We start from the raw sequence: 22,566 nt of genomic DNA on the forward strand, positions 1-22,566 counted from the left end.
AAATCTTACATTTGAAAATGCATTGTGAATACTAAGCATTTCAGATACACCCTTCTCTCACTGATAACACTCAGGAATTCTTGGAGAATATCAGTGTGTTCAATGAAATGGAAATGGACTAGACATGCACAGCAAAAAGGAAACGGGGAAAGTTTTTTGAGCTCCTGAGTCAAGAGCTAAGTGGAATCATGAGAAGTCTCCATTTGGTATATAAAAAAATGGAAACTTGGCTGACCTTACTAAGTGATCTACCAGGTTATCAGCTGTGGCTAGTAATGGTAGAGTAAAATAGACCAAACTATTTAACAAAATTTGAAAATTCATGCTTATTCCAGTGTTTCACTTTTACTTTGTTAAGTACATTGGAAACAATGGCTACTATAGGAAAAAATCAAAACAAAACAAAACAACACAGATCTGACAAAGTGAAAATTATATGTAGTTTCAATAAAACTTTTGAAATAGGCTGAAGAAAACAGCTCATTTTTTGGCAAAAAGATAAGCAGGTAGCGTTAGAGAAGTTTCATGAAAAGCATCTTAATTAAGCTCTCAGTCAGCAATCAAAAACTAGTATGCCAACACTTCCATAGTATGCATACTTGCACAGAATCGCAGATTATTCTGGGTTAGAAGAGATGTTAAAGACACATTCATTCCACCTCCCTGCCATGGGTGAGACACCTCCCACTAGATCAGGCTGCCCACAGCTGCATCCAACCTAGCCTTCATTTGGACACACTTTTAAATTTGGTTTAACACGTTGCTTTAGAATTACTCAGATTTGTGGAATACGTATTGCACGGAGAGAATTAAAGGTCAGTCAATAAAGAGTAGAGAAAGATATGAGAAAAAGAATGTGGACATAGGAAGTGTGGTGAAAGTCTTCAGACCTAAAAATTTCTGTGTTTTCCTCCAACAGGAGGCTTGCTAGACTCCAAGCACACTTTGAGGCATGACAATGGGAGCAGAATATCACAACACTAAAATAATTCCAACCCCCTGGTAGTGTTGGGCAGTTCTGTTATGAGAGAGGACTGACAATCATTGTCTGCTTACGGATGCAGCGAGCACTGAACAGGAGATGTTGTAATTAAACTCAGTTTCTCTAACCTGTAAAGTAATTTGCTCCTGTAGGATTGCTAAAGGAGAGATCTCATGATAATTAAAAAAGAATGATAACTTTCAGATACTTTATTTACCAGATAACTAATCCACTCGGACTAGTTACATATTCACAAGTGATGTTCCTGGTCATTCACAGTTTTCTTCCAGGTATGTCTGTAAGTCCTGACAGTGCTAAAAGGCATGTGCTCAACTCCTATTCAAATTTCAAATTAATAATTAAGTTCAGCTTTCTCTTATCTCCCTTATCTGACCTGTCTGGAAAACAAAAATGAAACAAACAAAAAAAAACAACAACAGCAACAACAAAAACCACAAACCAATCCCAAATGCATTTTACAGCGTATCTGCCAAATGCTATTTCCTGCAAGAGAAGTGATATAACCATAGCCAGATTACTATACACTGAGCTCATGAAGTTTTGGATTTTCCTCTGCATTCTCAAATATCTAAGATAGTGACAAACCTCAGTAACACCTACATGGTACTATAGGCTATCTTGTATCTAACTGGGATGGAGTTTTCTTTATAACAGTCCATATGACAGTATGACTGTGACAAGATGCCATTGTTTTCGGTATTTCTGAACAGAGCTTGCACATCATCAAGGATTTCCCTTTTTCTCACTCTTCAACTTCTTTCTTGCAGTGATTAAAATGGGTTAGGAAAAGTACCAGGAGGGGAAACACAGCCAAGACAGTTAACAAAAATTGACCAAAAGAAAATCCTAAACTATATGACATTACACTCAACAATAAATGCTCAGTGAAAGGCGTAGGACAGGGAGGACGTTTGTGGTTATGGCATTCATTTCCCATGTAATTGGGAATCCCAAACCACTTTCCTAAATATGAGGCTGGGAGAGGAGGTCATTTGTCCATATGTTTGTCAGTCTTTCTCCTTCTGAAGAATGTTCAAGTTTGTATCAAGAATGGTGTGGTGAGCAGGACTAGGGAATTCATCCTGCCCCTGTACTTGGCATTGGTGAGGCCTCACCTCAAGTACTGTGTCCAGTTTTGGGCACCTCAATACAAAAAAGACACGGAGGTACTGCAGCAGATCCAGAGAAGGGCAACGAGGCTCGTGAAGGGCTTGGAGCATCAACCCTATGAGGAGAGGCTAAGGAAGCTGGGGCTGTTTAGTCTGGGGAAAAGGAGGCTGAGGGGAGCCCTTATTGCCCTCTTCCAGTACCTGAAAGGTGCTTAGAGTGGGGCAAGTCTCTTCTAACGGGTGACAAGTGACAGGACGAGGGGAAATGGCCTCAAGTTGCGCCAGGGTAAGTTTAGGTTGGATGTTAGGAAACACTTCTTTACAGAAAGGGTAGTCAAGTACTGGAATAGGCTCCTCAGGGAGGTGGTTGAATTGCCATCCCTGGATGTTTTTAAGAGCCGCTTGGATGTGGTGTTCAGGGATATGATTTAGCAGAGGGTTGTTAGAGTTAGGGTACTATGGTTAGGCTGCAGTTGGACTTAATGATCTTTGTGGTCTTTTCCAACCTGGGTAATTCTATGATTCTACGATTCTATGATATAAATCCTAATGAGAATGAACTGCTTACTCGTAAAGGAAAACCCACACATCTTCACTTGTAGCCTCAGCAAACAGGCTTCGCCTTGGCATTTATTACTGGCTAGTTCCTCTTTAGTAGTGCTGTTGTGTTCCATTCCTAAGGGACATAATTCTTCCATACAAGAAGGTAACCAACTCAGAATTGTCTATTTTTAACCACAAGCACCTTGTTTTTATTTATCTAGATCACATCATGTGTTGGAGAGTGAAACAACACACAGGCACTTTTCAGTCTACTGTCAATATTTCTCTTGGATGAGTTTTGTCATTTTATTGTACTTCTGTGTATGTGTTTTTTTTTGTTGTTGTTTTTTTTTTGTGTGTGTTTTTTTACTTTTTTTTTTTTAAGAAAAAAGGGATGCTAGTATAAAAGCAATATAAAACTGTGTAAGTATTGATAAACTCTGTTGAGGGAATAAATCATACTGATTGAACATCTTGTCACTAGTGTAATTGCATCTGTATTTAGGAATTCTAACGCTGTAACTGTGGACTGTTCTGGGCACAGCTCCAGCACTGGAAATGAGAACTGAGGCTCACAATGTGCCTCTTGATGGACCATAGAGAACAGTAAGTCTAAAGCGTCTCATTAAACTGAAGTAAAGACAGACCTATTGGAAATGAGACCACAACAGATGGTTCTGATGTTAAGAAGGAAAACTGAAACTAGAAAGCTGTTTAAGTAAGTTGAATACAAACGAAGAAAAGAAATTTTATTTCACTCTTCTACTCTTCCCAATGGTTGATATTCCCAACAGGGGATTTGGTGCTGTTTCGTTTTAAAGCAATATTATTCTTCTAATTTGCTCTTGGCTATGATCTTTGTATGTGTCCTGAACAATAATTTCTAAGTATCATAAATTGTCAGAAACAAAAAAAGCTCGCAGGGACACCTCCTGTTAAACTTCCTCATTAGTAGCCTTCTACAAGACAGAAATCAACAAAATAATCACGTATATAGGTAAATAATTAGGTTTATGCACTGGAAATGTAAGAAACAGATATGGGCACTGGACAGCTGAGAGACATTAATTAGGAGCTTTGGAATGATCACTAAAGGTATACAAGAAGAATGATCATACATTGGCTGGCTAGCTTCATACTACTTGTTTTATTTTGTATTTTTCTTTTTTTTTTTTTTTTTTTTTTTTCTTTTTTTTAAAGACATTAATAAGTAAACATAAAGTCAACCTACTTGTGCTGCTGCCATGTACAGCTGTCAACTACAAAAGAAATACAGACAGAAATGGGAAGAGCAGTTTGCACCCTTTTAATATTGTACTGTGAATCCAGAATCATAATATGGATGTATGCTGCTCTATGAAGTAAACAGTCATGATTCATTTTACTAGCAAGGAGGAAAAAATGAAATCACCTTTTTTTCTGCAAAGAAAGGTTGATTTTAGTAAATGACAGTTTATGTCTTGAAGTTTGAATTTCAAATTATGTGCATGTAATTGTGTCATAAATCACCTGACTAACATCTTTATTACTGATTTTTTCTTCCAGAAACTAACTAGCAATGCACCTGTAAAAGACAATCAATTGTAGGATGTTTATAATTTCTACCCAACACTAAGCAAAATTTATGTAGGAAAATAATTTTAAAAATGTACACACTACACAAAATTAATACTTACATAAGGGATTGTGTCCAAGGTGTCTGTGTTGACAATTATAGGGGCAGGGCTTGCCTGAAAGGAAAAAAAAGAGAGAGAAAAATTGTAAAACTCTGAAAATTCTTAATATTGAAATGCCCACAGTGACATACTAAATTAAAAGCATAAGAGCTTATCTTCCCATTGATCTCACATCATATAAAAGCACATAACTCTGGGTACCATTCAATCAGATACAGATGAAGTAAATAGATTCTCAGCTTACTAATCACAGATCACTCTCTTTTCAAGTTCAATAGACTTTGAATCTCAAACGGAATGTATAGTAAATAGTCATTCACTTTCTGTAGGAAACATGATGTATTCAACTTATGATTTAAGCAGACTTGGAGGTGAGGCTTTTATTACCCTTACCTTTTTATGCTCAAGCAAAACCACAATAATCAGTTAATTCTGCACTGTAAAACATTTAAGCTATTACTTATTTGTATTATATAACTATGTAATTTTCACATATATATGCACATATATAATAAGATTTTTTAATCAAAGCTATATATCTTGCACACTTCATGTACACTCAGTGGATGCTGAGCTGAAAATATAGACCTGGTTTTAAAAGTTTTGTGGAGCTGTAAAGCTGTCCAACCTGATCTTAAGCTCACTGATGCAACCCATATTGATGCTACTTTGCATCCACCTGAAATGCCCTAATCTCATCCCCTTCCCATATTGTGGTTTGGTGGCTGCCTAGCTCTGATCTGACCCAGCTGCATAACCCTTGTTCAGATACTGTGTATTAGAGACCTGTAAGTAGATTCGTATGTATTAGTTTTATAAGTATTTAGCTATCTATTTTGTATTGTAGTTGATGAATAACTGCCATTACTTTAAAACTGCACAGAATACAGAATCTCTTTCTGCATGGCAGGGATGAGTACAGCACTACTGAAAACACTGATCATATTTCTATCATCAAATATTCACAGCAGGAATTCAAAAACTAAGCAACATAACCCCAATTAAGAATGTATCATTAATTAGTGCAGTGATTCAAATACTTTGAGAGTATCACAGGTTCTTTCCAATTTTTTATGTACTTATTCTAACTAATTCTGTGTTCAAAGAAATTGTACATTATTGCTCAACATCTACTGATGATTAATTAATGTCATTATTTCTATACAACTGCATAACACATGAACAAAAACTGAAAATGAAATAGATAGAGTCTGTATATATCATGCCATCTATCAGTCATCACCATAATATGTAATTCAGTATCATATAATCATAGAATCCTAGAATGGTTTGGGTTGGAAGGGACCCTTAAGATCATGTAGTTACAACCCCCTGCTCTAGGCAGAGACACCTCCCTCTAGACCAGGTTGCTCACAGCCTCATCCAGCCAGGCTGTGAATGCTTCCCCATGGAGGGGGCATCCTCCTATATAAATACTTAGTATCTGAAAAGATACACACACATTTATTCTCATTGTGCCCCATAACACAGGACACTATGAAATAAATACAAGTTGAAGGTCATTTGATTATACTATTTTTATCTTTAGGCATATGTAAAGATTTATAACACTACTTATCACTGAAGGTTAAACAAAAGATTATATTATTATCATTTCACCTTATATAATTATTGAGCTCAATATACTTTAAGAATGATATCTTTCCAACAGGAAAACAAAGAGATTATTTTTAATAAAATTCTACTGTCTTTACCAAATTTTTTATTTCATTGATTTGATCTTCTTGTTATATACAGTGAAAACCTCTAGTGACATACTTAAACAAAGTTTGCAACCTTCAGAATGAAAGCATCTTTACACTGCTTTAAAAGCAATCCATATTGAAATTGCAAACATCTTTCAGAAATCATTTTCCAAATAATTCCCATACCATATTTGACTGTGTCTGAACTAGTTTAGGAACAAACCTTATATCTGCATCAGATTTGTTCTCCCAGGCAACAAACAGGACCCGAGGAAATGGTCACAAGTTGTACCAGAGGAGGTTTAGATTAGGCATACAGAAAATTTTTTTCTCTCAGAGAGTGGTGAGACACTGGAATGGCTGCCCAGGAAGGTGTTGGAGTCACTGAGACCTGGCAGTGTACAAGAGGCATCTGGATGAGGAGGCTGCCAGATCTGGTTTAGTGGTTATGGTAGCAATGGTAATGGGAGAACGGCTGGACTAGATAATCTTGTAGGTCCTTTCCAGCCTTGTGATTCAATGATTCTATGGTTCTATGATTATCCTAAATTCAAAATAAAAAGACTTCTGAATCAGAAACTAGCTGTTGTAGGAACACTCTTAAAAAGAATATTTAAAGCACTTGGAACTTCATTTGGAAATTCATTTTCTGCTTGATTCTCTCTCACAAGCCCAGGCAGAACCTGAGCATTCTTCACAATGCTCAGATCCTTTCAAGACTTTTATAGCCTTGCAAGGTCATCCTCCATACAGCACTCTTGGCATGCTGAGGAATCATAAAATCAAAGAATGACATTCATTGGAAGGGACCTTAAATATCATCTCGTTTCTAACCCACTGTCACGGTGTAATTGCCACCCACCAGTTCAGGCTGCTCAGGCCCCATCCAGCCTGGCCTTGAGCACCTCCAGGGATGGGGCATCCACAGTTTTCCTGGGCAGCCTGTACCAGGGCCTCACCATGCTCTGAGTCAAGAATTTCCTCCCAGTTATTAATCAAGAAGTAAGTATTTATACTAGCATCAACTCAGTCAGCTCATCACCAGTAAATGTAAATGTAAATGATCACCAGCTGAACTTTGACTTGCTGACCTTGAGATCTTGTGGTCTGGCCAGTGTATAATTTGTCCCTTAATACTGTCACTGTCTTTCTCACTTGGCTACAAGGCTGAGAATTTGTGATGATAGCCCTGCTTACATCAAGGTAAATGACAACCACTGATTTTCCCTCATTCACAGAACTAATCATCTCATCTGAGAAAGATGACAAGGAACAATTTAGTCTTCAGAAATTGATCTACCTTTTTCTAATCACATCCCTCTGTCCATTGTAAGCTTTGGCAAGATTTTCCAGAGACACCCACCACCTCTTGTTAGTCTCCTATCCAACCCTGACCATGTAACCACTTCTTTGAATACAATGATCCTTCCCTGCCCCATCATCTCCCCTACCTATACTTCCTACAGAGCCCATAAATAACAGGTTCATAAGCAGGAATGCCATTCAAAATTCAAAATTTATTTTAACACAATGTTTACTTTATTCTTCACTGACTGGAAAAGTTGAACTTCAGGTATCAAACAGGCAATTTTCTGTTTCTGAGATATCATCCTGATCAGAAAGATGAGCATGAGAAAATTCACAGAGCAATATTTTCAAGTGGACATAGCAACTACAGTCATTCAATCACAGCCGATATAGAATCACAGAATATCCTGAGTTGGAAAAAGCCCCAAAGGATCACAGAGTCCTATCCTAGGCTCCACACAGGACCACTCAAAACCAAAACCCAGTGTCTGAGAGTGTTGTCAAAATGCTCCTTGAACTCCAGAAGCTTGAGGCCATGCTCACTGCCCTGGGCAGCCTGTTCTATGCCATCATCCTCTGATGAAGAATCTTTCCCTAACCCCCCTAGCCCTCCCCTGATGCAGCTCCATGTCGTTCCCTCAGGCAATAAGGTAATGCAATACACTTTCCTTTGGTTTGTCTAATGTATGGTAATTAGAAGAACACTGATCTGAGCTACAAAACTGCTTTTAATAGAAGTGCAGGAATCAAAGCTGATTTTGTTAGTTTTGCACTGTTTGTAGATCACACTAAAAGTAAAGTAGGAGGCTTTAATCAGGCAAAGGTGATAAGACTGTTTGAAATCACTGGAGAGAACCTTAAATATAGTGCTAACCATGAAGTACAAAATAAGATCAAAATAGTCCTGTAATCCTAACAAAGCTATTCAAGGGATAGGTTAAGAGATGTTTAGTAGCTGTCAGTTAGAAGGATCTTATTTTCTGGCATCATGTGTCTCTACCTAGTCTGACTTAAAAAGCAAATACCATTTCATCTAAGCAGAACACAGAGAAAACCAACATAGCAGTCCCTCAGCTCATGAAGAATACTTCCAACTGTGCATAAATTAACAAATGCATGAAAAAAAAATTCTAGAATCTCTGCCTACTGTGATCTGTCACACTCTATATAACCATACATAAATAAAATATCTGCCTAAGTTTGAGGCCAAGTGAGAAGAAATGGCATCCTAGAAGACAAAGATAACAATGTTATTCCTAGATTTGCCCCTTGACCTTCTCTGCAGTCTTCAAAAAGACATCTAATTACTCTCCCGCTAACTTCTCCCAGCTATAAAGCCAACTAGCAGAACTGGCTCAGTTTCATCTACATTTTAAAAGAAGCTGTGGTTGACAGTAGTTAATAGTGCAGATCCCAATGGAAGCTATGATAAGGTACATGGAAGAGAGGGAGGTGATAACTGTCAGTATGACTTCACCAAGGACAAGTTCTGCCTGACCAATCTTGTTGCTTTTTGTGATGGTGTAACTTGATCAGTGTACAAAGGAAGAGCCACTGATGTCATCTATCTGGACTTCAGTAAGGCCTTTGACACAGCCCCCCATAAAGTCCTTCTCTCCAAATAGGAAAGATATTGATTTGATGGGTGGACTGTTTGATGGATGAGGAACTGGTTGCAATATTGTACCCAGTGGCTCAATTGTTACCCAGTGGCTCAGTGTCTGGATGGAGATCAGTGACAAGTGGTATTCCTCAGGGCTCAGTATTGGGACTGGTTCATCAATGACATCTAAAGCAGAATTGAGCTCACTGTCATTAGTTTGTAGGTGATGACACCAAGATAAGTGGTGTGGATGACACACCTGAGGGATGGGATGCCATTCAGAGGCATGAGGTTCAACAAAGCCAAGTGCAAAGTCCTGGACCTTGGTCGTGGCAGCCCCCACTTACCAGTACAAACTGAGGTATGTAAGAATAAAGCACAGCCTTACCAGAAAGGACTTGGATGGCTTTTTAGAGGCCCTTCCAACCCAAACGATTCTGATTCTATTCTATGATAGGAACTAAATCTATCTCTTTGTAGGTAATTTTAAAAGTTTAAATGCCTAATTGCCTAACTTGCAGAATGAATTAAAATCAGTAATAATTAGTTCATGAAAGAGATAACCCTCTCTTAAGATGGGTAGCTTGCAGAGAGCTCCCAGATTTTCCAGTCAGATTTTAAAACCATAGCGAATACATTCCCAGTTTCTCAGTTGCAAAATGAATCCAGAACAACTTCCATAAAAAAGAATTTTACTGACTGTAGTGGATTGATCTTGTTTTTCCCTGTTCCTCATGCACTTTCCTTTTTGCTCTAATCCTTACTGATAGGTAAGTATTATACTGTCCTGACAGTGTACTATGCAGACTGTCAGCCTTATATCTAGTGCTCACTGCACAGACCTTTTTCCTGCCCTTGACTAGAAGCAGTGCTTTCAGCTGAGACATCTCTGTGCTTTGAAGAGAAGGCATCATGCTGACAGCTGCAGTGACAGATTGGCATAGTTGGGACAAAACTTGAATAGCTTTGGGGAAAAAAATGAAGATTTTTTTTTTTTTTTTTTTTTTTTTTTTCCTTTTTAAACGACTTGAGCACAACAGACTTTGCTTCCACAAATATATATGAGATTGTTCTGCTTGCAGTGAGTCAGACAGTCTAGTTGCTTTCCCACCAAACGCACAACTTAAAAGAAAGTCAGAGTGGAAGCACTTGAAGTGGTTATAAAGAGGACAAAAAGGCATGGAGTCACAGTATTCACTTCTGCTTATTCCTAGTTCTGATTTTGAGTCAGAACTCTCAATTGCTTCTTTTTCTATTAAGGAATCATCATAACTACTTGCAACATAATATTTAAGAAAAATCCAAGACATGGTGAAATTTTGAGTGGTAGAACACATTTTAAAAACAAATGGATATGATGTTGATATCTTTTTCACAGACCTGACTTGGCAGATAGATTTAAAGGCTCATCTTTCCAGGTCACCAGCCCCAACTTCTAAAACAACCTCTGAAATATTGAGCTGTATTTTTACATGAAAAGAGCATCCTGCATCTCTATTAACAATGTTTCAGGCTGTTTGCAGCCTTCTGAGTTTGATGCTGGATCAGTTTAAATTCTTTTTTTATGCTTTCTTAAGTTTCCTTCCACAACTGTTAGAAATAGTTACACCAACACTCTATGTGAGGAAAAATTAAATGATAATTTAGATGTCAAAACACTAATTCTCTGGCATGCTATGCAGCATCAAGATCACAGAACACACAGAACCTTTGTCATATTTACAACTGAATTACAAACTGTGAAAGTAAGAAGGAGAGAGTCATTTACTTTTCATTAGGGAGAAAATATGAAAGATAAGGTTCCCCTCTGAACATCTAAAGAGTGACTTTTCAGTCAACAATCCTACCTCTACTTAGGGACATAAAACAGAAGTCAAAAGCAGCTTTGCTTGCAGGCTACAGCTGTCAAGAATAGAAGAAAAAATCCTCAAGAAATCCTTGAGGGCTTTCCCTATATATATAATGTAAACTCATACAAAGCCTTTTAAAGGTAAATAGTTCCATTTAAACAAGGTGGCATTATTCTGGGGCCTGCGACTTTGTGTTGGTTTTTACTCAAATATTTAGGAGTTATTTCCTATTTACAACTGCATTAACTGTGAGATTATTTAAATAAATGCAAAATAACTTGGGTCTTAGGAAAAACTAACAGTGTGAGGATCCTCAGGTTGCTAGAGGAGTGACAAGAAAGCATCTACTTTACAGCTGTTTAAATTTCACCTATCCCAACACTGTCAGCAGTTTGAATTAGCAGTGGTTAACATAGCAGTAACTTTTTGCCCAGTATCTGATCCACTGAAGGACACAGAAATGTCAATGCAAAAAGCTCTATGGAAAATGACTGATAATTATGATACCACTGAATTTCCATTGAAGATATCATTCAGCTAAATGTTATTACCCATTAAATTTTAAGGTGATAACCTTCCTATCACTAGATAGAGTGGATCCATCTGTCTCATTCTAGGATGCCAAGTGCCATAATAAGACTCACACAGAAGTCCCATTATCACATCTCTACTGAGCCACAAAAGAAATTGATGAAACCTCTCTTACACCACTGTTCTAGCATTGAACAGAAATTTAGGCCTAAATTCTGAATTTAGAAATAACGCTTCAGAATGTGTTCATGGCTTTTGGAAAGAAAGTGGACCATAAGCACTGATTTGTTACCTAGATATCTGTTCTGTTCTCCGATCTGATCTCTTCCGTGCTTCAGTGCATATTCCAAGCTCTGCGTCAAAGCATATCACTTCAGAAAAGAATAGATCTAACCAGTGCAAACAATGCCATTTTCTGGTATATTCTTAAATCTCGACTTGGAAAGTTTGGAATCAAGAGCAAAAATAGAAATCCATCAATATGATCTTTAATTCATGTATTGTCATTAAAACTCTGACATTTTAGATGTATATATTTCTTTCAGATTTTATATAATTCATAACCATTTTAAAAGAAAATGAAACATCTGAAAACATTAATCTGCTTCAGGAGTCAACAGTTAAGCCAGTATATGTCTGCTCAATATTAGTTTTGGTTTCCTCCTGGCAGCATTTCTATGAGTCAGCTGGTTCATGGAAGCAAAGTAACTCACAGTCAGGTTTTCAGATGCAAACCTTTTCCCTTTCCCTTTCCCTTTCCCTTTCCCTTTCCCTTTCCCTTTCCCTTTCCCTTTCCCTTTCCCTTTCCCTTTCCCTTTCCCTTTCTCTTTCCCTTTCCCTTTCCCTTTCCCTTTCCCTTTCCCTTTCCCTTTCCCTTTCCCTTTCCTTCCCCTTTCCTTTCCCCTTTCCTTTCCCCTTTCCTTTCCCCTTTCCTCTCTTTTCTTGTGTGCATTTATTTATGTTTAATATTACTGTGACTTACAGATTTGTGATATAAATCTTTTAGTACCAATAGAAAAATATTCAGCTTTCAAACTGACTTCTATCTTACTTTTAAGCATTTTAGCTACATATCCAGAAATTAAAAATCCAGAAGAAAAGAAAAACAAAGTAACACCAAATGCTTATGACATCAACAGGTTTTACAAATAATGAAAAACTTACATTTTCTTGAACTTTCACAAATTTTCTCAAGCATTAATGATCTACTTTTCTACAAATCGTTTAAGCATTAGACGTGTCAAATATAGGTTGGTAATGTTTTTTTAATAATATAGTGCAAACTTCAAGAAGAGCTGCATAAGGAGAAGAAAAGGAAAATAATCCCAAAATGTCGCACAATTCTTCTAAATGAAAGGGGTATTACTGTGTGGCATTACACAAGTGAGTAGGCTACTTCACACTGATGTTGCAGTGGGATTTTAACACTCTACAGGCACTATCAAGACGAAAGTGTGTGTGCCCCCGGTGGTGCAGTGGTATAAAGTGCTGCTTGCGGCACCGAAGGGCCAGGGTTCAAATCCCCCCTGTGGCGCAGGGGGTAGAAGTGCCACTTTGCTACACAGAGGGCTTGAAACCCGGGAGTTGGACTCGATGATCTCTAAGGTCCCTTCCAACTCGTACGATACTGTGATACTATGATATCACAAAAACTACACACACATAAAACATTCACATACATGTGTACAAACATATAGATTATGAAAAAAAAAAAAAAACAAACACAAAAACACATGCACCCAGTTTTAAGGCATCTTATGTGATGAAGACGCCGGCTACAAGTGCATGACACAGCCCTGATGTGATCAAAGATGTTACTTCTTCCAGATAGAGGAAAACAAAAGCAAAACAGACATTCCTCTTTTCTGTTCAAAACCAAAGGTCACTTCACCCATGGCATGTCTGTTTACTTCTGAAATCATGGTAGACCAAGCTCACAAAGCAGTTATTTTATACCTTGTTTTGCTACCATTATACAGACTGAAGGTTGAGTGTAACATATGTTGCTGCAGGGAGAATTTTATAACTGTTGTCAAAGCAGAAATAAATGACTAAAAATTTAAATGGAAATGAACATGATGAAAAAAAATATATTAAAAAATTGAAAACTGAATGTAAAATACAAAAATTAACAGAATTCGGTATCTGTTCAAGATGTTTATCAGACCATGAAGAAAATTCCAAATAATGCACCTCCTTCCAGGAACTGATTACTGACACTGAGATCTACAACCAGCAGCCCCAAACTAAGGTGAACAGTGAGAAGATGTCAAAGAGCAGTCACCTCTGCTTGGCCAGAGCAGAAGGGACAATGGCCTACAGCCAAAAGTCTACATCAAAGGGAGAGAGTAAGAAACACACAGAGGAAAGATTGTTCAGAATTACAGAAAAGATCCTAAGCCAAACAGGAAAAGAAACAAAACCACCATTGACACTACTTCAGCACTGAAGTTCCCTCAAAAAGGCCTGGGCATTATTGCCCATAAAATGTATAATATTAACTCTTTTATCCTGGTTAAATATGGACAGGACAAAAAAAGAGTTCACCATGTGCATTCATTTAGTTAATGTGTATTTAGCAATGATTAGGAAGAACTTGGCGTTAAACTTGATTTTAAATACCTGCAACAAACTCAAGGTCAAACTGGGTTGTGTTGAATATAGCAGGGTTTTGCTTTTTATGTCAGTAGAAGTAAACATCTAACCTAATGTCCTCTGGAAAAGTTTTAATTGCTGTCCCAGACTGTACCTTCATGTTCCAGAATCACAAAGTCATAGAATCATAGAATCGTAGAATTACCCAGGTTGGATAAGACCTCGAAGATCATCAAGTTCAACTGCAGCCTAACCATAGTACCCTAACTCTAACAACCCTCTGCTAAATCATATCCCTGAACACCACATCCAAATGGCTCTTAAACATATCCAAGGATGGTGATTCAACCACCTCCCTGGGGAGCCCATTCCAGTATTTGACTACCCTTTTTGTAAAGAAGTGTTTCCTAACATCCAACCTAAACTTACTCTGGCGCAACTTGAGGCCATTTCCCCTCGTCCTGTCATTCGTCACTAGTGAGAAGAGACTTGCCCCACTCTCACTGTAAGAACCTTTCAGGTACTGGACGAGGGTGATAAGGTCTCATCTCAGCCTTCTTTTTCCCTAGACTAAACAGCCCCAGCTTCCTTACCCTCTCCTTGTAGGGTTGAATGTGATGAATAACTTCAAAATATATATATTCATATATATTCATATATATATGTTGGAGGTGAGACTGGAACAGAAGGAAGGAAAATAATTGAAGTCTCAATTATATAAGAAAATGTTGACTTCAGCAGCTCAGAAAACAGAAGAGAAAGTGGAAGGAAGAGAGCGGCCTTCTCCCCAGTAACTAGTAATAGTATGAGAGGGAATGGCCTGAATTTGTGCCAGGGGAGGTTCAGTCTGGATATTAGGAAAAAATTATTCTCTAAAAGACTGCTAAGGAACTGGAATGGGCTGAACAGGCAGGAAGTGGAGTCAGGAGTCACCATCTATGAAGGTGTTCAAGAACCATGGAGATGCATCTCTGAGGAACGTGGTTTGTGCAAAAGGTGGGAATGAGCTGTTGTTGGACTGGATGGTTTTAGTGCTCTCTTCCAACCTTTCTATGAATACATAGACACAAGGAAAGTTAAAGTATTATGTACAAACAGACACATAAAATAGCAACTAATTATTTTTCATAGATGAGCTTTCCACAGGGAAGGAAAGATACATTTTTTTGCTAACAAGACAGTATTAAAACAACATTTCTGTTGAACTCTTAATTCTTAGAAATGGCATTTAGAAAAAGTTTCAAAGCACAAAATGAACAGAACGTGGCAACATTGGTTTACAGAGTGATGGAACTACGTAAAGAGGGTGAACTCAAGATGAGTACTAACAGTGTCATAAAAAGAACTCTACTATATATCATTGCTTTAAAAAAGAAAGCATCAGGGTCCCTTATAATTTCAAGAATTACAAGCATGACTGGAGGGTACAGTAAGACTGACAGTCTTTCAAAGTGACTATACAGGACAGTAAAAATACATCTTGTGAAATCAAAATTATAAATCCCAAACAAAATCGAACTCAACTCTCAGTTCTATTCAATCCCCTGATGAGCACGTGCAAATAAATTTGCAAGGCTAGCAAGATAGATTTACGAATGTTTCTGTGATCCTAAGATGCTGAAACAAACAAACAAACAAACAAAAAGAAATAAAAAAAAATCTTTGAAGTTATGAATGATGATGATAAACACTTCAAATCAGCAAAATTTCCTGTTTTCCTGCAAAGTTTAAATACATGTATATATACACATATATATTTTAAATGGGAAAATTTTTCAATTTGGTGCCGAAGACTGCCAAGTAGATTTTACACACCTACACAATTACGTGGCAATTTCATCAAACAGTTGTATAATTTCTCTGAGGAGAAACAGAAGCCTTAAAACTCTTTGCATAAACTTAGACTAAGCACTAAAACACATACTGTAGGCAGTACTCGCATTTGGCATATGGGCAAAATGACCTATGATGTCTTTCCCCGTCTTTACATTTTAACATTCTATCACAGTGTTGTTTTGGTGAGAATTGAGTACAGAAAGACAGAGGGGAAAAAAAGGGATTGTCTCAAATGGAATAAAAATAAACTGGGGCAATTATAACAGTGACTTATGTAGCAGAAACAACGCATCACCTTTATAATCAGGTAGTCACAAAAATTAGCACAAGGCTATGGAAATAAAGTCATTCCTTGACTATATGAACTGATTTGAAGATATATACTCTTCTTTGTGAAACAAAACAAAAGTCTAGGATGCTATTATTCTTACAAACTAATTACAGTGACCAGAGCAGGACTAGGAGAGTTTTGTGCTCTCTGGATTTACTGTGTGAACACGTAACTCAGAGCCACTAATCCACACAACGAAACAGCCTTTCTGGTACACAGAAACAACGTTGACCTCTTGCTGTCACCATATCGAACAATGAATGTAACAATCACTGAGACATATAACCTAAAAGCTGTCATAACCAATGTACCAAGACCGAGAAGATGGGTTTGCAAATCAATTAGAGGAATTTCAAATGTCACAACAACGTTTCATGAATTTACATGATCCCACTTCCAAACACTGGAATATTAAACTTTAAAAGGCAGATTTGTTCTATAATAAAATAACAACAATAATGATTATAATATTAATAATGAATAGTATGAAAATAATAAAGCCTGTGAGTGTTGTACTGTAATGTAATGGAGATTGGTTTGTTTGCTTGTTTGTTTTAATAACTGGAAAAGCTCCGGGACAGGACTTTCAAAGCAAGCTTTGATTACTGTTAAGAATGAATAAAACATATACTAACAAAGAAAGCAATGAAGGTTATGCACTATATATCGAGTGATAGGAGAGAACACCAGGAAGAGGATCAAACATGAATTTAGAAACACAAAAGTTCTGCTTAAGGCAAGATGGGATGTAGAGCACAGGCATCTAAATCCATGAGAGCAGTCTGCAAAACAATCAGCTTTAGGAACACATTTCCTTTGTGTCTGTAGAACAGTGCTTCAGTATCAGCTACAAAAACAATACCTATCTCAATCAATTGACATTCAGACTGTAGAAGTAGCCCTCTACTTATGAACACTTTGGATAGATAATGCTTCCTTCTACTTTTATTTTCAGGTACCCACTCCACCCTCTGAGTTAAATAGAACAATTTTAACATATTACCCCCCCTCTCTCCCCCCCCCCTCCTCCTCCCCCCTCCCCCAAGTAAATCATGATGCCTGGTGGAAATATCACCTTCTCCACTCTCAGCCTGTTGTAAATCCTGACTTTCGCCATAGGACGTCTGGGGAAAATTAACACCTACTCTGATTGTCCTTTCCAGAAGCTAACCAACTTCGCAGGAAGGTGCACCAATTCTGAGTGCTAACATATAAAATCCCAGCTGCAGGCTTGACCCTGATACTAAATAAATGTTTGATTGGGAGGACAAGAAATGGGAACATTGTGTGCTTCAAAGGAACGGGAGAAAAATTACATAGAAAGTATTACAGCAAGAAGAACACAGTCTCTGCAGAAGGCTCCAGTTTTCGATGTTTTTTAGGGCAGACATAACAAGAGGAAATCAAGATAGTCCAAGTTAAAGTCAGTCCACCCTTTACATGCCACTGTATGCTTTGTAACAAATTTTGAAATGTCTTCTTCAATTATAACGCAGGGTCTCTGCTCACACACAGAAATCCAAGCATTTTTTGATACCAGCCCATATACAGCTTTCATATACATGTATCTTCCACAATACAGATGTATATTTATATAGAAGTTTCCCAGAAAATGAACGTTTTCCACAAAAAGAAAATACACAGAAGAAATCAAGATGCATTTTTCTTTCCTCTGCAGCATGCCCTATCTGGCTCACCTAACCTAGCCACAAAAAGCATCACCCTGCATCTGCCACTGCCTATGGAAAAATAAATAGCGCCAGTGCACATGACAACAGTATTAAGTTATTAAAATTATTAACACATTTATGTAAACATAGATCAGTCAACTTAGCTGTTTTATTTTATACACAGCAAACACCAGCATATTAGAATATGTCATTCAGTGGTAAGCAGTTGCATACTTTTATCGCATTTGATAAATATTTCCTCTTTCAAAAGACTTACTTCAACTTTATGCTTTTCCAGAAATGACAATATATATATTTAATATCATCTCCTTTTCCAAGCAAACCTTAAAACAATAAAACAGAAATGTCAGCACCATCTTTTAACTCCAAATACACAGAACTATGCATTTTCTTCCCTGAACTTGCCAGCTTTTATTAAAGTCTGTTCTTTCCCACTCACACATGCAACAGTAGGAAACATAATCACCCAGAAGACCTGAGGTCATAGCTCCAAGTTTATCCAGCTGAACAGAGAAGTTCAGCGTAGACATTCCCCTTTGCTGAAAGCAGCCTAACACTCAGAATTTCAATTTAAAAACATGTCTAACTTCAGAGATATGTTACAGTTTTCCTTACCGGGACAAAAGAATGAAATGAATCTTGTTCACGGTTCTCAATAGCTGAAATTGTTTTCAACCAGAGGAGATAGCTTGAAATGTCAGACATTTCAGAATGCTCCATACTGAAAGCTGCAACATTAGGGGTACTGAGGTGAGACAGACTTGCAAAAGGAGGACTTTGGATGTGTTACATAAAGGTCTTAATTAGATCTCTGTTACAAATTGCTATCCTAAGAATAAAAAGTTAATCAGAAAGCCTCAGTGAAAGGATAGGAGGGCAAGATTAGAGTCGAGACAGATGTTTCGCTTTGGGATAATTGCACAACTGCCTAGCTAAATATTGTTCTGCTATTCTAAAGTCAAAACACAAACATGAAAACTAAAATGTTTCCTTTCTGTAACTTAGGACTAAACAGTTCACTGCTGTTTTTTGTTTGTTTGTTTGTTTGTTTGTTTTTCCTGGGGAGATAAACAAAACAAAATAAACAAACAAACAGAAGCCTTCAGCTGCAGGAAGTACCTAACTCTCAGCACCCTTTTAAACCCCAGCCCAAATATCCATCATATGAAGAAGAATAATTTGGAGAACTGATACTAAAAACAGAGCTGGTGTGAGAAATAAAATGTTGCAAGAGTTTTTGGTATCAAAACTAGATTTGTTTAATGTGATTAAATCCAGGAAAACTACCCTGTCAATGAGAGGATAATGAGGGGTCATTCCTTGCATCTCCCAAAGGATGCCATTCTGACCTCCACCGCTCTTTAACTTAACTGTCTTTTCAGGTGTATTTCCCTCTGCTTATGGGTAGCAATATCATTTTGCAGAAATAATAGGACTTTCACCCATAAGTGAAAAGACATTTATTTTATGTATGGTAAAATCCACAGCCCACAGAAATGTTGAAGATTTACATAAAGTCAGGATTTTTGAGACACCATCTTTTGGGGAGGAGGATATGGCTCATGTGTGGGCCTTCTGCTCACACAAATATTGGCATTACACATAACTTCTGGAACTAGATGTCACCCTTCACAAAAGCTTTAATGCAAATCTGTGATGCTAGGAAGTCATAATAAAATAAAAATACCAGATACAAAAGATGAAAAACCAGAAAAAGCCACAGTTATATCCCTTGGTTCCTCACTTTCTGAAACATGTAATTTCCAAAATGAAGTGGGAAGTAAGTATTTGTTGAGAGAGGTGAGAGATATTGAGACCTACTGGGCACTAGGAATATGGGTAGGAAACAGTACATACTTAACTATGTTGTAGTTCATTGAAAAACAATATTAGAAGGGCCAGAATTAATTGAAAAATCAAGTGTAGCAAAACAACTGACTAAAAAAAAAAAAAGGGGGGGAGGGATGTGCGGGGGGGGGGGGGGGGGGGGTGAAGAAGCATGAAAAATTCTAGTTCAAAATATTTTATTTCTAAAACTATGAGATCCTTCACACTGAAGCCTCAGTACATTTTTTACTAACAGTTTCTTTAAATGTTTAATGTAAAATTTGCCAAAGAAAACAAAAATTTGAACATCCTGAGTAAAAAACTTTCTTTTCCTTCTAAGCAAATGGACTTCTGAAAAGAAAGCCTTGCATAGTGGAGGTGAAGGAAGGGAGATGGAGTGCTTATTTTCTTCTCCATCAGATATTACTCTGATTAATAGGAAAATTCATTACTGACCACCATCATACTTAGTGTAATGGCTTGAATCAACCATTGGTTTGACCCAGAACAGCTGTTTTTATATTCTCACAGCATCATCAGCACCATCTGCTTCACCAAAAAGTGAAAGATTTAAAGCAGGTGCATAAATAATTAGCCAATTTTTCATCAACTCGAATAGCTAATGATTACTCCCTTATGTTTTAGGATGTAAACTGGATCTCTTATTGTGAAAAATGGTTACAGCTAGAATAGTCTCATAAGGCTGTTTTCACTTGTGCAATAGGTACCCACAGCAAGGATCTGGACACTGGAGGTTGCTAGGCCTCTGTAGGAGGAGACCTGGGTCTGCTGGGCATTTAATATAGGGCAGAAAATGTTGAGGGAGTGAGAGAACAGGGCCAGAACAACAGGAAATACTGCATGGCAATGAGCACTCACCCCACAAAAACTGCAGCACATGTTTATTGCCAATAAATTAAACTGGAGCCTGCAAGTTCACACTATTTTTCTTGTAACAGTTATTGGTGAGCAGCTTCCTTATTTGTCTTCCGACCTGAGTGCTTTCTCACTCCTGTTCATCCTACTTTAACGGTTGCCTGGCTGCTAGCTGGGGCCAGCTCATCTCATTTTTATTTACGATACTTTCAATCAAGGCACATTTCTGGAGACTTTCCATCATAATAAAAACAGATTTTATATAATACCTAGAACTTTTCCATTTCTTTCTAAGTCCACTAGGGACATGTACTAATACCTCAAGTGAAGACAATAATGTCAAAACATGAATAAAGAAGTCATAATGAATAAAGATCAAAGTTTCATAAATGCAGATTCAACTACATCAAATAAATTTTTATACAGCTTGTATACAACGGCACAGCTGTTCCAGGTACCCCATCATGTTTTATAGGAAAAATACCATTCCAGATTTCTTTATGCCAAGTATATGTAACTCCTTTTAAAATGCATATTTATTTCTATGAAAACAAGCACTGCTATCAATCAAGTAAATGTTAAATAATTCAACCAGTAAGATTACATTTTATAATTTGGTGTAACAGATCAGCTGGGAATATCCCACTATGTCTCCAGCAGAGAAATTACTTAACCGTACATCACCCTTTTACATCTATCCAGCTGGATTGCTGCCTTCCTATGAAACATTAAAATATTTAATATTTTAAATAAATTTTAATAGATAATAGCTGCTATAAAGCTTTGTTGGAGCTTTTCCAACGAGTTGTTTAAAAACCTCTAATACATTAACAGCAATTGAATGAGATAACTGTTTCATCCTGTAAGTATTTTTTATTAGAAGAATAAGAACAATATAGCCATGCAATTCTACATGCAGATCTTTATGGTTATGGAAACGTGTGTGCTGTTAAAAATGAAGGGCTTTCATGGTTGCTAGTGTATTTCCAGTGAAAAGGGAATAAGAATGGTATAGTGATTTCTAAGTTTCAGTCCAAAACTCTTGGACTAAGCATGATGGCTTAATGTTTGAGTTCAAAAATCAGAGGCTTTACTACTGCTTTAAAATAGTTTCAGAACAACTGAAATTCTCCTTCACTAATAGTTTCCACTGTTACTGTACTAGCTAAAGATCAGCTGTAGTAGCAATTAAGACTGGCTTTCATGGCCTTTGAACTCATTTAATGGATTGAATCTGAATGCAAGCTGCCAACAAAAATATCATTTTCTTTTCTCCTCTTGTCATCCATCCTATCAGGATACACAGGCTCATTGGTGCAGGGACTCATTGAGAATTCCAGCAAGGGAACTGGGCTTGATGCCACACCTCCATTCTGCTGACACACAGCAAAGTCATATGAAGGTTCAGATCCCCCAGAAAGATGGGATAGCCATAAATAGCCAAAACCCAGCATAAAACAGCTGAAAATTTGTTAGTACTTCAACAAACAGTGTATCGTGGCCTGCTCTAGAGAAAAATAACTGCTCTGAGATAAAAGAGTTGAAAATGCAAAGCTCTCCATCTGTTTTATGCACAATCCACACAAAGTTTGCTAACCACCCTGCCTTACCCTTCCTGAAATGGAATGAACAGTGACCTGACTTGCAAACATCTTGGAGAACAAAAGAATCACAAGCTGTTTCTTCTGAGGTGCTTTAAGAAATGTCAGATATCAGGCAGTAATGATGGCTGGAGAAAACATTAACAAGATTAATTTTGCTTTGATCCCCTTTCCTAACGCTTGTTATTTTATTTATATATATATATATATGTATAAAATGAAGTCTTCTGTCTTTGTGGTTTCATTATTGCTATTATTATTATAAACAAAACAAAAAAACCAGAAACCACCAAAAAAACAAAAAAACAAAAAAAAAAAAAATGGAAAAAAAAACTAAACCAAAACCACAAACAAGCTCCTTTACCCCTCATCCATCTGCCACTAAACGTTTCTGACATGACATTCTGTTTCCTTTCACATTTTCATTTTTTCCTTTTTTTTTTTCTTTCTTTTTGCTGAACCCTCATGTGCGAGGTAACA

General features: G+C 37.2%; 1 protein-coding gene across 31 annotated transcripts in view; it reads right to left on the reverse strand.

The window, feature by feature from the left end:
* The window catches only part of DLG2 (discs large MAGUK scaffold protein 2), a 981,657-nt gene that overhangs the window by 390,285 nt on the left and 568,806 nt on the right, over nt 1-22,566 (reverse strand). For all 31 annotated transcript variants that reach the window (XM_072326879.1, XM_072326883.1, XM_072326882.1 and 28 more), the window contains one exon: nt 4,332-4,385. In XM_072326879.1, coding sequence (XP_072182980.1) covers nt 4,332-4,385 — 54 coding nt within the window. The remainder of the gene's footprint in view (nt 1-4,331; nt 4,386-22,566) is intronic.

This window comes from Excalfactoria chinensis, chromosome 1 (assembly GCF_039878825.1).
Source record: "Excalfactoria chinensis isolate bCotChi1 chromosome 1, bCotChi1.hap2, whole genome shotgun sequence".
Classification (NCBI taxonomy): Eukaryota; Metazoa; Chordata; class Aves; order Galliformes; family Phasianidae; genus Excalfactoria; species Excalfactoria chinensis.